The sequence below is a fragment of the Melozone crissalis genome, unplaced genomic scaffold (assembly GCF_028551555.1).
Source record: "Melozone crissalis strain CALT ecotype California unplaced genomic scaffold, PUWL_Pcris_2 ptg000061l_1, whole genome shotgun sequence".
Taxonomy (NCBI): domain Eukaryota; kingdom Metazoa; phylum Chordata; class Aves; order Passeriformes; family Passerellidae; genus Melozone; species Melozone crissalis.
In genome coordinates, this window is record NW_026535839.1 from 17,139,462 (window position 1) to 17,154,084 (window position 14,623).

The window sequence follows — 14,623 nt, forward strand, 5'->3', positions numbered from 1 at the left end:
CAGAGGAGGGAAATTGCAGGTCAGGTCAGCTGCATTTCCTTCTCTTTGTCTGTGGCGCTGCACATCACTCAGCCTGTCACAGGGGCTCGGCCCTGGATGCCACCATTGGAAGGACATTGTGTGTGAAGGGGATCTCAGCTCGCTGTGAGTGCACTCTGTGTCCTGAGAGCCTCTCCAGTCCCACGGCTGGCTGGAGCTCATTCCCTCAGCTGCTGTTGCCCAGGAAACTTCTCCTTCAGCCTCAGAGGCTGTGAATGCCAGCAGGGCTTTGTGGAGGTGCCTGGGGGTTCCCATCCCTGCCCTGCTCTCACTGAGGGAGCTCTGTTGGTGCTTTGTGCTGGATGGCACACAATGTGCTGCTGGTGCTCCCCTTGCCATCTCAGTGAGGCTGGCTGGACAGAAACCTGCCCTGAGTTAACCTGCAGACAATTTGTAAGGCTGTAATACCAATCCTGCTCCCTCAGGTCATCCCTAGGTGAAAACAAGGATTAGCTTATTGGTATTGCTTATTCTTGGAGATAATTGGTGTTTTTGTATCAGCACTGGGGTGGCAGCAGGAGCAGGACCGTGCCTGTCCCCTGTGCTGGCACTGCTGAGGGACCTCCAGTCTTGTGTCCAGTTCTGAGCTCTCATGGCAAGAAAAACATGGAGGGGCTGGAGCATGTCCAGGGAAGGGAACAGAGCTGGGAAGGGGCTGGAGAGTCCCAGCAGTGTATGGAACTGTGAGGAGCAGCTGGGAAAGGGGCTCAGCCTGGAGAAAAGGAGGCTCAGGGGAACCTTCTCCAGGAGGGAGGAGCCAGGTTGGAGTCAGGCTCTGCTCCCAGGGAACAAGGGACAAGACAAGAGGAAATGGCCTACAGGCTCAGGGTGGGCACAGCAGGAATTTCCCCATGGAAAGGGGGCTCAGGGATTGGCAGGGGCTGCCCAGGGCAGGTTTGGAGTCCCCATCCCTGGAGGTGTCCCAGGAAGGGCTGGAGGTGGCACTGAGAGCTCTGGGCTGGGGACAAGGAGGGGATCAGGCACAACTTGGACTCAATGGTCCTGGCAGTCTCTTCCAACCTCAGTGATTCTGGAATTCTGCTTCCAGCTGGCTGCAAAGCCAGAGGCTGCTGTTGGGGCTGAGGGGCTCTGGGATGTCTGTGTGCTCTCCTGGAGCAGCAGGTCAGGGCTCAGATGAGGCTCCTGGAGGATTTGTTGGAGTGGCACAGGACGGGCAGTGTGGGCTCTGTGCTGGGCTGTGAGGGCAGTGCTGCCAGCAGCAGGAGGCATCAGTGACATGTGCTCCTCTCGCTGGCTGCCTTGGGGCTGTCACCTGTGGCTGTGGGAGCTGCATTCCCGGGGCTGTGCAGCCCCCTGTGCACAGCTCTGCCCTCACTGGAATGTCCCTGCTAATGGGAGCACAGCTCTGGGCTGTTTCTGCTGCTGTTGGTGCAGACCAGGATTTCTGGAGCTGTGGAGCAGAACTCCCAGCCAGCAACATCCCCATCTCTGACAGGAGGGTTACTGCCAGCAGAGGAGACTTCTCAGAGTCTGACCTTTGCTCTTTCCCTAGTGCCTGGTTTTGTTTGACAAAAAGGATTATTGAGAAAAAACCCAGTCCCTCCACTCTGCACAAGGGGAATTTGTGACCTTCCTAGTCCAGTTTTGCTGCTGCCTGGCTGCTGTACGTGCTGGATCCCCAAAGATGCCCTCAAATCCAAGCAAACATTCCCTGTGCAGGTGGGGTCACCACAACCACAGGCTTCTGCTTCACAGGCTGTGAGAGTTGTTTCTGGAAATCCACTGTATCCACAGAACATTCTGTGTGGAAATCCTCTCCTGCTCTCTGTGTGTGTCTGTCTGTAAGGAGATGTCAGCCTGTGCAGAAGCTCCTCTCCAGGAGCTCCAGAGCCCCTGTTGCACATGTTGGCTCCTCCTGCCTACCTGGGACTGAAGTAAAGTGCTAATTGTTGTGCAGATGTCATCTGCCAGGCAGGCAGGAGGCTGGAGGCTTGGAAGAGGCTGTGCTGTCATTTGCTAGCAGCCTCCTCAGTACACGTGAGCTCTATTTTTATTGGGAGTGTGCGTTTGCTTTCAGCCACTGCTTTGTTGAATTTCTCATTCTTTTTTTTTTTTCCCCTTTTTATTTCCAGGCTTGCAGATAAAGTTTGAGGGATACATCTATTTTTCATTATTCCAGTTTTGCTGCTTGTTTTATAACTGAAAAAACCTCAATCAAACCAAGAAACCTGTTCCTGTGTAAAAAGCTTTAGTTTGTTCTGAGGTGAGAGGGAATTAATTGTGTGTTGTGGTCACACTGGACTGAGGTCAGGACTGTGGGACTGTCCAGAAGGGCACAAGGATCACGATCTGGGAGCAGAGGGAGTTTGAGGCTGTGCATTGTGCTCTGGGTGTGCCAGCTCAGGAGCCTGGGTGTTGGTTGTAGCCTGGATTTGCTTGGCCATGTCCCAGGAGAGAGCTGGAGGCTCTGGCCACAGGTTGGCTTATGAAAACAGGGAGCTTTTCTTTTACTCTAGCTGTGGTTTAATAAGGGCTTGTGGGCCCTTGAGGTGGTTCTTTGACCCTTTAGGAAAGAGGAGACACTGAAGTAGGAGCTGGGAGGTAATGCTTTCCTGAACTGTGTGAGTTAAGCAGGGGGATGCTCATTGCTCAGGCATGCTGTGGGTGTCAGAAATCCAGATCTGTTCCAAAACCAATTAATGAGAAAAATCCAGTTGATGTGGTCGAGGTGGCTCAAAGGAAGAGGCTGCTGCTCAGGAAGACCCTGGCTCAGGAGTTTTTGGAGGCTGCAGAAGTACATCAGGTGCACTGTTACCTCTGCTCTGTCCCTCTCCTGGTTTCCTCTTCCTTTTCTGGCAAAAACCAGGTAGAGGAAGAAGTAATAAAGTGGAGTGGAGGGACAAGGTACCAGTGAAAGGGTGGAAGGAGAGGAGGCTTCCCTCCACGTCCCTGAAGGCTTCTGGGGCAGAGGCTCTTGGGTGCCAGGAGCTGGTGTTGGGTGCTGCTGTGAGCAGGTTTTCTGCTTTGTGGGACACAAAGTGGTTGCTTCAGTGAGGGACAACTCTGCTGTCTGATGTGCCACCCTGATGGACAGCAAAGCAAGATATTTCGGACTGTGTGTAGGGGAGGAACTTCTTTAAAACCTGGATAGGAGTAGGAGCAGACTTGATGGAGGGATGAGTAATGAAGGAGTGTTTGAACGGAACTAATCAGTCCTATCTTCTTTCAAAAGACCTCATTTAGTTTAATTTAGCAGCGTGTAAATTTAGAGCCAATCAAAGGAAATACTTGTGCAGCCTGTGTGCTGGCAGGCTGCTGCACTCCCTAGCCCAGCAGAGAGCTGAAGGCTGTAGGTGGATCCCGAGCCTCGTGTCAGGCACTGGGGGCACACGTGTGTGTGCTCACACGCAGGGTGGGCACAACTGCTCTGTGCCCAGGCACTGGCACCCACAGCAGCAGCAGCAGCCTTCATTTCCCCGTGATGTGCTCTGTGCCCCATCAGGGTGGCTCTGTACCCATCAGGGTGGCTCTGTGCCCCATCAGGATGGCTCTGTCCTCCATCAGGGTGGCTCTGTGCCCATCAGGGTAACTATGTACCCATCAGGGTGGCTCTGTACCCATCAGGGTGGCTCTGTGCCCCATCAGGGTGGCTCTGTACCCATCAGGGTGGCTCTGTGCCCATTAGGGTGGCCCTGTAGCCCATCAGGGTGGCTCTCTACCCTGTGAAGGTGGCTCTGTGCCCCATCAGGATGGCTCTGTACCCCATCAGGATGGCCCTGTCCTCCATCAGGGTGGCTCTGTGCCCCATCAGGGTGGCTCTGTACCCATCAGGGTAACTATGTACCCATCAGGGTGGCTCTGTGCCCCATCAGAGTGGGTCTGTGCCATGGCTCTGCTCCCTGGAACACCTGAGCATGGTCAGAGCCAGCTCCTGGCCCCATGACTGGGCTGAGCCTCTGCTCTGAGCAGCAGGGAAAGCCTTGTGCTGTAGGAACCACTGAGTAAACCTTGCTGACCTCTGCAAAATGTTGTTTTCCTCAAGAAAAACCTACATATGGATTAGATGAACCCCTGCTCCTTGGACAGCTGGTCGTTTTGTTTAATTTGAATTAACGCAGCTAGTTCTGTGCTTAAAATGAGGCACAGGCATAAAAAGCCTTCACAGGATTGCACGGCTTTTTATTTTTCCCTCCAGTTGTCATCCACGGCACTGACACAGAGATTTTAAACAAGTCTTGCAGGTCTCCTCATATTTTCCAGGAGAGATATCATCCCCTGTGGGGTCAGTATGAGTTCTTGGCATTACCTGTCACAAACCCCATTAGCAGTGAGCCCCACGAATCGCTGTGCTCACACCTCGAGGTGTTGTGCCTCCTGCCATGTCACACCCCTGATCCCACGCTGTGTTGCAAAGTGTTGTGTAAAGAGTCCTGAAACCTGCAAAAATGGAAAAAAAATACTGTTGGGTTTGTTTTGCTTTGCATTTCAGGCTGGTGGCAATGTCTCCTTGGGCCAGGCTCCTCTCCAGCACCTCCAGGGTCAGCCTGCTGCTGCTGCTGGGCTCTGTGCTCCTCTCCTGCTCCAGCCTGGGACAGAGAGTGCCTGTAAGTTTTGGCTGCTCCCCTTGACTTCAGACTGATAAAACACGGATGCTTTTTGCCTTTAAGGAAATGCCCATTATTCTTTAGGAAACGTCTTTCCCCTGCTTGAATTATGAAAACAAACCAGAAAGGGTTCTGCTGATTTCTGTGTAAATGAAGAATCGCTTGTGTGGTGCTGCCCGTTTTTGCTAGAAATGCTAATGAAAATGGGGTATTGCAAAGCAACTGTGGCCAGGCAGTGACAGCAGCACTTAAATGAACCAAGTCACATCCTTTTATCCTTATTGAGCGTTTAAATCCCACACTTTTCCTAAGCAGAGCTGGTAAACATCAGCTGTCTCCATTATGTGTTTGAACAGATCCAGCACTGGGAGGCCTGGTGGTAAATTTACAATAGCCTGTATCACTAACTCCCTCTTGGATAATCACAGAGCTATGGAAATCAGCTAAGTAATAACTGCTCCACTCACTCCTTTTTAGTCCTGTTGAGTCTTGGCTCAGAAAATGTTAACATTGATTTTCATCTGCAGAACCTGGGCTTTTATGGCTGTGATTGTTCCTGAGCTTTAACCATTTGTTATAATTTAAACAATTCCAAGCCCCTGATGCACTCAGCAAAAGCAGGAGTTAAGATCTGGTTCCTCGTGCATTTCTGAAATTGCAGTCGCTTTCCACAGCTGAAATAAAAACATTCTGTAGGTTTGTCAGCCTTCCTTGTGTGTTACCACAATCATGGAATTGTGCAATTGTGTAGGTTGGGAGAGACCTTTGTGATCATTGAGTACAACCTTTAACCCAGTGCTGCCAAGGCCACCACCAGCCCACGTCCCCAAGTGCCACATCCACACAGTTGTTGCTACTCTGCGTGTTTTGCTCAGGTTGACATTTCTGTTGCTCAGAAAAACTCTTCTAGGCTGGAAACGGATATTTATATGCAGAGCATCCAAATTCTGACAGAAAATGTGCATGCATTTTTCCCCAAAGAGTGGAAGAACTGAAGGCAGAATGTGTCCCAGAATTTCCCAGTTAACCTCTGAATTTACTTACATTTTTCCCTGTGAAAACATCCTAAGGATTAAGATCCAAACACTTCATGAAGTGAGCTGTAACTCCATCTTAATTGCCAACAATTAGGACTAATCATTCCCTGTAGGGTGGTTAACTCAAATTCCTCAGTGGTGACTGAATTGGTGATCTCAGAAGCTGAAAATATTCCCTTCAGCAGGCACTGAGCTGTGGGGATGATGAGCCTGGACCAGTTCATCTGTTCCTGCTGGAACCAGAACAGCCCAGACCCAGAGTCAGTGCCTGGTGTGAGAGTACAGGTCATTTCTGTGCACTCTCCAGAGTTTTTTGTGACTCCCACCAGCTCCCTAGGGAGGCTTTCCATTGAACACCAAGGTTTCCCTCACAGCAAGGATTTTTCCCCTGCTGTTCTTCCCTTGGTGTAACATCGAGCCGCTCGTGCTGGCTGCTGTCCCACACCTCTGCCAGCCTCGTGCTGCACTTGCCATGGAGGTGGTGATTAAATCCCTGCCTCATTGTTTTAAAAGCCTTGGAGAACACTGGAAGAGGGTGGAGAAGAGGATCCTCACATTTGTATCATGTGGGCAGCTCGGTGTGTTTTTTCCTGTGTCCTATTTTGGAAACAGCTGAACTATTTTAGCTGAAATCTTCTCCAAGCCTGAAATAAGTGCATTTAAGAAAAAGAAAAAAAAAAAAACAAAAAAACCTAACAAAACCCAAAAAAACTCACCAAACCCCAAACCAACCAACAAGCCTTGAGGCATTCCACTCGTGTGGAAAATTTCAGCTGAAGAAGTTAAAAGTTTGACATATTTTTAGGCAAGGGAAAATGGGGTCTTACAATGTTATACAACCCTAATAATAGCCAGGGCTCCTGCTTCTGACTGAAATACAGGTAAGGCTCTGTGAGAGCTGGTTTGAAACCTGCAACCTGCTCTGGAATAGGAAATAAGCTGCGTTGCTTTGTTCAGCACAAATGTCATGCTAGTTATGCATGTTTAACCTTTAATATACTTTAAATCTAAATTTAACCATGTGGAAAGAATCTCAGATGTCAAAAAAAAAAAATCTGCTGGCGAGGGAAAAAATTTTGTATTCTCAGCCAGCACTAAATTACCCAGATGCAATTGCTAATGAGCTGAATCTCTTCTCTCCAAAAGGAGTTTGCCCTTACAAAAATAGAAGAGAGCGACATAAAAGATGACAGTGGGAAGGAGCTGGGGACAGAGGATGATGCTGATCCTGAAGACCTGGAAGTGTTTTACCCCACGGATCAGTGGCAAACCCTGCGTCCAGGTAACTGCTAATTATAGCATGCCTCTGGAACCCACCTGCCAGCACTGACAGGAGCCTTGCAGACGCTCCAAGAGCTGTTTGTTCCCATGACAATGTGTGCTTTTGCTGGTGCTCACACAGAGAGGAGGACTCGGTGACCCAGTGCAGGGACTGGAGGTGGTGAGCAAAGCGTCCAAGGAGGGGAGAGGTTGCTCCAGGGCTTTCAGGTCACTGGAGCAGGAGGAGTGGGCTGCCAGCCCCCTGTGGGTGGGGGGCTGTCTCTGTCACTGGCTCCACAGCCCTTTCTCTCTTCATTTGTCAAGGGCCAGGTTTTATAACGTTTGTTGGCACGTGGATTCCCAGGTCTGCCGTGCTCCGGTGTGGCGCTGCTCAGTGGCAAGCTGATTAGGAGCTGTCACTGGAGCACTGCACAGCTTTTTAACAATGGCTTTTCTGTTCCTCGCCTGTTTGAAAGCTAGCTTTTATTTCCATCTGTGCAAACCACAAAAAATCTCTTCCCTTTCTTTGGGTTGGTGTCTTTCATTAGTCATGCCTGGGACTCTGTGGTGAGAGAAGCCCAGCAGAGCAGCTTGGCCTCTGTGTGCTGAGAAGGCTCTGGAGGGGCCAAACCCATTCAAACACACACAGATGCACATGTGCATACATATTTCAACAATTAGCCTGTCTCTGGGATCCTGAACGAGCTGTTTAATCCACTTGTGCTTTGGTGTCCTCATGTATATGCAGGTGTAATACCTTCCCACCTCACAAGGGTGAACTAAGTAGTAATTAATTTTTATAAAGTGCTCTGAATTTAAGAGCTTTATCCTGTGCTCAGTATTATCATTGAAAGAATAAGTATGGGTTCCATTTGTCTTGAAATTTCTGCCAGATATAGCAGAATGACTTTTCCAAATGTAAATCTTTGTATAACAAAAATGGCTACAAAAGCCCCTGCGTTCCACAGAGCTGCAGTATATACTTATATTCCATTTCTGTACCATTATGTATGGAAGGCGTGTGGTGTCCCTGCTCATTATTCAGCCTGGCAGATCCCCACCAGCTTTGTTGGAGCAGAACATGTACATACTTGCAATCATTAGAAACCTCATTGCAGGGTTTGTTCACAAGCACCTTCTCCACTGCTTGGGTGCCTTATTCCGCTTCATTTTTATAGTTATTCCATGTTGGGCACATGCAGTGAAGGGCTTGTGGAAGTGGGGAGCTTGTCAGTATTCACAGAGGAGAGTAATTTTGGTTACTGTTGTAAAGACTTAAATGGTGTCCTGCCTCATGTTCTGACTGCTACAGACCCCAGCACTGGGGACGTGGCACAAAGAGGAGCCGGCCTTGGTCTCCTGCTGCCAGCCTGGGTTTCTCTCTCCTGGGGTTCTTCTGCAGTGAAGTCCCTGTGAGGACTGGCACTGACACCTTCAGCACGCGTTAGCCAAGGCTGGGGCCCTGCTGCCAGCATGAGCCCATCCCTGTAGCCTCTGGCCACACTTTCCCAGTGTGAGCTCAGCTCTGGCTGGCAGGGAGCTGACCTGGCACAGCTGCTGCTGTGGCTGCACAGGGATTCACCTTTTGGTGCTGCAGCAGAGCCACGCAACTTGGCAGCATGTGACCCCACTGGTTCTGCATCTTGCCATGTTTTCCACGTGGCTGCACTCACTGGCTGCTGAGCAGAGCCTGGCTGGGCTCAGGGTTTGCCTTCTGCTGCCCATGTCTCCAGGACACCCCCACTCCCTCTCCCGTTGTATCCCTGCGGCAAACTAGGCCAGTCTCTCTGGGGGAAGCAAATTCAAGTGTTTGAATTTAGAATTTGGATCTACAGTTCTGAGCACTGGGAGGGAGCTTGGAGCTGCGTTTCCCCCATCTCACTCCTGTTTCAACTTGTTCCTGTTCTGAGCTCACGCAGGATTTTGTGCTTCTCTACAATGGTGCAGCAGCTCATCTTTTATAGATGTGTTCCCAGTTTTCCTCTGCTGAGTTTCCAGTTCCCTGTTGCTAATTGCATCAATCCACATTTCCACCGGGACTGCAGCAGTGTCATCAACCTGTAACCTGTCAAATCCCTCCCCAGATTCGATTGTTGTTGTGTCTGTAACGCTTTGGGCGCTTGTTCCTCGCTGTCTACAGTGTGAGCTGGATTTTGATCAAGTGCTTCCTTGCACTTTGAGCACACTTCAAGCTGCTGGAGGTGGCTGGATGCAAACACAGAGAGACAGTTGCCCTAAGAGCTGTGCTGCCTGTAGTCTGGAAGCAAGATCAGTTGTCTCTTCTGCCAGGCAGCCGGAGCTGACGGCTCTGGAAAGGTTGGTGAAACTTCCCAAAGCCCTTTAACACTTGGTTAAGCATTGCTTCTTTCTCACTTGGCACTAAATAATGCACCAGGTGCAGGCTCAGTCTGAAGGGAGATGTGTGCCCCAGAGAGGCTTCCAGCACCTCTGCTCTTGAACTTTTGGGCATCATCTGTGGGGCTTTTCCTTCTGTCCATGGTTGGAGTCCACAGGAACCTGGAGGGTTTTTGGGGTTTAGTGAGTGGGATTGCTGTTTCCTCTGAATGAAGGTTCACACCCCTGCTCTGACTCCTCATGGTCAGGTAACAGAGTTTGTTTGAAGTTGTGCTTCCTCTGCAGTCTTTTTTCTTTCAGAATACACTTTCTCCACGTGACAGTATCCTTGGGAGCTGGAACATATTTTACTTTTGTTATTTGGGCACCAAATTTCCCAATATTTTGTTCAGCATTCCTGATGATGATTGGAAGTTGGATTTCTCTGGCCATCTAGTTGTATCACTGAGCAGCAGATTTTCCACCCAGCAGTGGTTCCTCTGGGAAGAGTTTGCTGTGAAGATTCAGAGCAAGGATATTAGAGGCAGGGGTTTAATTGGGAAAGGAAAAGGGCATTAATCACCCCCCAGCAGTGATGAGTGGAGAGCTGGGGCTGCACAGGGCTCTGCTCTGCCCATCCCCGTGGCAGCAGTCCTTTGCTGTTCCCTAATGTGGCAGAAACCCTCTGGCAGCTTTTCCAGCTGACAGTTGGGAGTTAATGAGTCCAGTTTCCAATCCAGATGGACAAGTGAGAACCTCCACTGCCCAAATATCAAAATATTTACAGATTGCTCTGCAGAGAGGCAGCAGTGGGGCACAGAGGCTGCCTTTGCTGCAGAGCAGCTCCCTGCAGACAGGAGGAATGGAGCAGAGCTTGGCACTGTGACTGGCACGGTGCAGCGTGGATCTCTCTGGGCTTTGGATGGATGTCTCAGGGCAGAGCAGGGAGCTCAGCTGGCCTGCACCTTCAGCTGTGGTTAAAGCTCTGCCTTGCAGAGCTGAACCTGCAGTGACTCCCCACTGTTTGTGCTGCCCAGAGTAATTTTCTGCAGTGCCCAATGATTTCCCAGTTAAAAACCAAGGAGCCACAGCTGCTGCTGCTGGTCAGGCTGCCAGAGTGAAGCTGATGTGAGCATGCTGTTGGTGCTGCTTCTGCAAAGATGAAACCATCTCATGTTCAGCAGGGAGCCAGTGATACATTGCTTGGCATTTAAATATCCATGGCTGCAGCTCCCAAGGATCCTCAGGCTACCTTTGCTGCTCCTGCTTGTCACAGGTCTTCTCCCGTCTCATTTGCTGCTCAAACAAGGTTTTACACCCGTGGGAGCCCAGTTCTGCAGGCAGCCACGGCAGGGAGGTGTTTTCAGGGCTGCTTTGAAGGGCTTGTTGTGCAAGGACAGGGCTGAGGATGGGCAGTACCTCAGCCCAGTTTCACTGCCAGTCTGTCCTCCAGGGGATTCCAGTGGCCAAATGAGGCAGCACCGATTTGGCTGACAGGAGGTTCCTGAGGCAGGGGAGGCAGGAGGCAGCAGGATCTGTGCCAGGCCTGTGCCACAGCCCGTGGGGGTGACCTGGCTGCTGCTGAGGGTCCCCTCACACCTTGTCTGCTCCTGCTGCTTGCTGGGATGTCCTGAGCTGCAACAACTCTTGCTAATTGCTCTGCTGAATTCATCACTGTCCAAACCATTGGCTTCTCACTGACCCAGACCTAACTGAGACAGTGGTGGGCAGGTCTCTGAAATATTTATGGCAGCACAGTCAAGAGAGGGCTGTGAAATACAGAGTGAAACCACCAGGGTATGCTCGTTTTTGCAAAGTTTGACATGTCTAATCCAGGAAATAGGAGCCTCATCAGATCAGCACGGTTTTGCATACAGAGGGAAGGCAAATGGAATTTTAAAAACCTCATCTATACTAGATGAAATGCTTCTTCTCCATGTTTCTTTATGAAATGACTTGTTAGTGATCTGCAGATGGGAGGAATCTCAACTCTGGAGTTGTTATAATCTTGTCTGGCCAGCAACAGGAATGCTGGAGGATGATTCCAGGTAGGAAAGGCCAGGCTGACTTGAGAGCAAATGTTCAGTGCTTGGAAGCTGAGTTATAGTCCCTGGTAGTTCTCCCTCTGCTTGTTTTCAATCTGACCTCTTGCATAGGAGGCTTTTCATCTCCTAAATGTATCTCCTGCCTGTCCTTTTTGTTGCCAGCTGCCTTCATGGGCTCCTCTCTCAGCTTCCTACCCTTGTGATCTTTCCTTTGCCCCTCATCCTCACATCACAGGCGGCACAGTGTCCCTAACACTTGTGCCTAATTCCAAGTCCTTGGCAGAAGTGCCAGGGCTGAAGCTCCAGGTGCTGCTCCTGCCTGGCGTGTGGGGCAGTGCCAGGCAGATGGGGCTCACCAAGCACACCCTCCATGCCCTGGTCCTGGTCTGGGTAAGAGGGATGGTGATGTTTCCCTCCAGCTGTTGGTGAGAGGACAGGACTGGGGCTCAGGAGATGCTGGGACAGTGAGCAGACAGGGGTTCCCAGCCCCCTGCTCCAGCAGGAGGATGTGTTTGAAGGATGCCAGCTCTGGGCAGGGAATCACAGCACAAATGTCCTGCCCTGCAGCTTGGTTTCAGCATTTTTGTGCAGAATTGGGAGCCCCAATTCCATGAATTGGGAGCCATCTTTTGCCCCCCAAATGCAGGTAAAACTTCTCTTCTGTCATTTGCAGAAGTGGCAGTGTCCTGGCAGCACTGGTGTGGTGAGGAAAAGCCCTACAATGCTTGCTCAGGTTAAGTAGCAGAGTGGGCTTGGGGCGGGTTTTTGGTGTGTCAGGTCAGTCCTGTCCCTTACTGGCCATGATGTTCTGGTTTCAAACTGGTTACAAAAGACTTTTGCAGGGATGCTCCTTCTGCCAAAAACTAACTGTGCTTCTGAGCAGCCAGAATAAAATCTGAGCTTCTGTAACACAGAGCCATGGGCTAGGCTGTGGGCACTGCCAAAACAAGGGTGCAGGGCTGTGTTTCCATGGGCCAAGCCATGACTCCTGCTAGTGGTTTGTGGAATTCTGAGCCCTGCAGGGTATTCCAGGTGGTCAGGAGTGGCCATAAACCAGGGGATGAGGTGCTGAGAGTCAAGCAGTGGTTTTAGTGCAACAGGAGGAGGTTAAGCTGCAGCTTTCAGAATAATTTCAAACTTCACTTTAATGATGCTCCGGCTGCTGGTGGTGTAATAGCAGCAGACATCAGCAGTGGAACCATTCCCGTGGTTAAATGTACATTGTTTGGTGGGGGAAAAGTGCTTTGAAGGAAGAGAGACTCTTTCCCAGGGAAGACATCTCTCATTCCTTGCTTTTATCTCCTCCCTGCCAAGCTGGGGATGCTGTGAGCCTGTGAGCTGCTGAGAGGTGCTCAAATGTGTGCTGGGTGATGAGGAATACCTTGCTCTGGTTTTTATGTGCAAGCAGGCTGGATTTGCTGCAATAGCTCGACTAACCTTCGCGTGGCTGTTTAGAAGGATGAACCTCATTAAAGAAGAGGTATTTAATAACAGGCCTATTTTTATCTCTGTCTTTATCGAACAGTCTGCACATTTATTTCAAGCTTGTAACAGTGCTTTGGAAGAAAAATGTTTTCCCTCCTCTGAAATGTTTTGGCAGTGCCTCCAGCCTTGGTTATCTTGAATTTCCAGTCTGGCTAGCATCTCTCCTCTTTCCAAAGCCAGCAAGCCACAGCAGGCCCACAGCTCCAACATTTTCCTTGGGAAATGGGAAATTCCTGGGGGAATATGCTTTCAAAACACGGGACTTACGTCCCAGGGTTACTGAAACAGTTCTGAAGGTTTGATCAAACATAATCACAGCGACTCCCTCAGGCTTCAAATGTGTGATCTTGTGTGGGACAGGCACTGCAGGCACTGCAGTGTTTGGTGTTTGCTGCAGGATGTGACTGACCACACACTCTGGGAGAGGCTGGCAGCTCTGGGGTCAGGCATTCCCGCAGAGATTTTTTTTTCCCTAAATTTGTCAACTTGATTCTGTAATTTCATAAATTAAACCCTGACCTATAGATATCTTGCAGACATTGTGTGTTCAGCCCGCTCTCCTGTGTTTGCTGTCATTTGCTGGTGGTGAAGGAGGCAGCCCCAGCCCTGAGGGGATGCACCATCTTTCCAGCTCCTTCCCCATCTGTCCCTTTGGCATTGCTGTCTGTGTACCCAGACCCTGCCCTGACTGAAGGTTTGCTGGAGCACAGGTGCCTGAGCCTGTGGCCAGGATGACCATTTCTGAGCCCTTTTCCCAGGATACATGTGGCCATATGCTCCGGGAGCTGATGGATTTGGGCCTTGGGATGTGTGTGGCAGTTGTTACAAAAGAACTTGGCTCTAGGGCCTAATCCCTGGTTTTTCCTTGCTATTCAGTCTGCATCATATGCATCCCTTACCCACAGTTTTGCAGCATTCTCTTTTTCCATAATTAGGGAGTGTTTTCCATGGTCTTGCTCAGGCCCTTCCTCCCTGCAGTTTCCGCCATGGGTTAAGGCCTGACTTACTGAAACTTCCACAGAGCTGATTCTGGGCGGGCAGGGACAAGGCCAGAGGGTTTTCAGCAGTCAGCACAGTCAGATGGCTCCTGTGAGGAATATTTCACTTGCTCCTTCACAGCTCTTGCCTGCAAATTGTCCTCTTGCTCAGATGGGGCTCCAGTTTCTTTTTCTTCCTCCTTTTTCTTTCCTAAGTTATTCAGTTTTCCATACATTTATTTATAGGGTCACACAAGCAACAGGTCTGCTTTTTCCACAGATCCTTCCAGAGCCACGTGCTGTGCCTGCTCCATTCTGGTGCAAAAGCACCTTCTCCTCTGAGGAAAACTCAGAATATCCATCCAGCTGTCTTGACTGAGCGAGGCATTTTCTCTGAACCCTGCCCTCTGTTCATTTCAGAATCTGCAGGGAATTTGGGACATAAATTAAAAAGCTATTTGATGCTCCTTGAGGTCTAGAAGCTGGTTTTGCATTTGTTCTTACTTGAACGCACACTGAGACAAATGGCTCTGCTTTACTGAAGCTGCTTCCTTTGGCATCCCGAGGAAGCTTCCCAGTTAAAAAATAAATATGGCTCTGTTTTTCCAGCCCTGCCTTACCAGCAAAAGCTGGGGAAGGAAATGTAATCTCCTTGGGTCTGTCCTGATGTTTTGTACAGCTAATTCCCATTTATTGGAAGAACTCTTCCACGCCAGATTAATGTTTAATTTTTTATTATGTGTTTACATTTTGGAAGGAGTAAGGGTGGTGATGTTGGAAATTCTAATGAGGGACAACATTTCTAATTAAAAAGACTCAGGCTTCTCTCTTCTGATTTTTCTGCCTGATCCTTCAGACTGCAGGAAGTTTTGCTTGGGTCA

The 14,623-nt window shown here is 49.9% G+C and overlaps 1 protein-coding gene across 2 annotated transcripts in view; it reads left to right on the forward strand.

Annotated features, from left to right (window-relative positions):
• The window catches only part of SIL1 (SIL1 nucleotide exchange factor), a 211,212-nt gene that overhangs the window by 17,910 nt on the left and 178,679 nt on the right, over positions 1 to 14,623 (forward strand). For both annotated transcript variants that reach the window (XM_054288017.1, XM_054288018.1), the window contains exons 2-3: positions 4,490 to 4,604; positions 6,788 to 6,923. In XM_054288017.1, coding sequence (XP_054143992.1) covers positions 4,500 to 4,604; positions 6,788 to 6,923 — 241 coding nt within the window. In that variant the 5' untranslated portion in view covers positions 4,490 to 4,499. The remainder of the gene's footprint in view (positions 1 to 4,489; positions 4,605 to 6,787; positions 6,924 to 14,623) is intronic.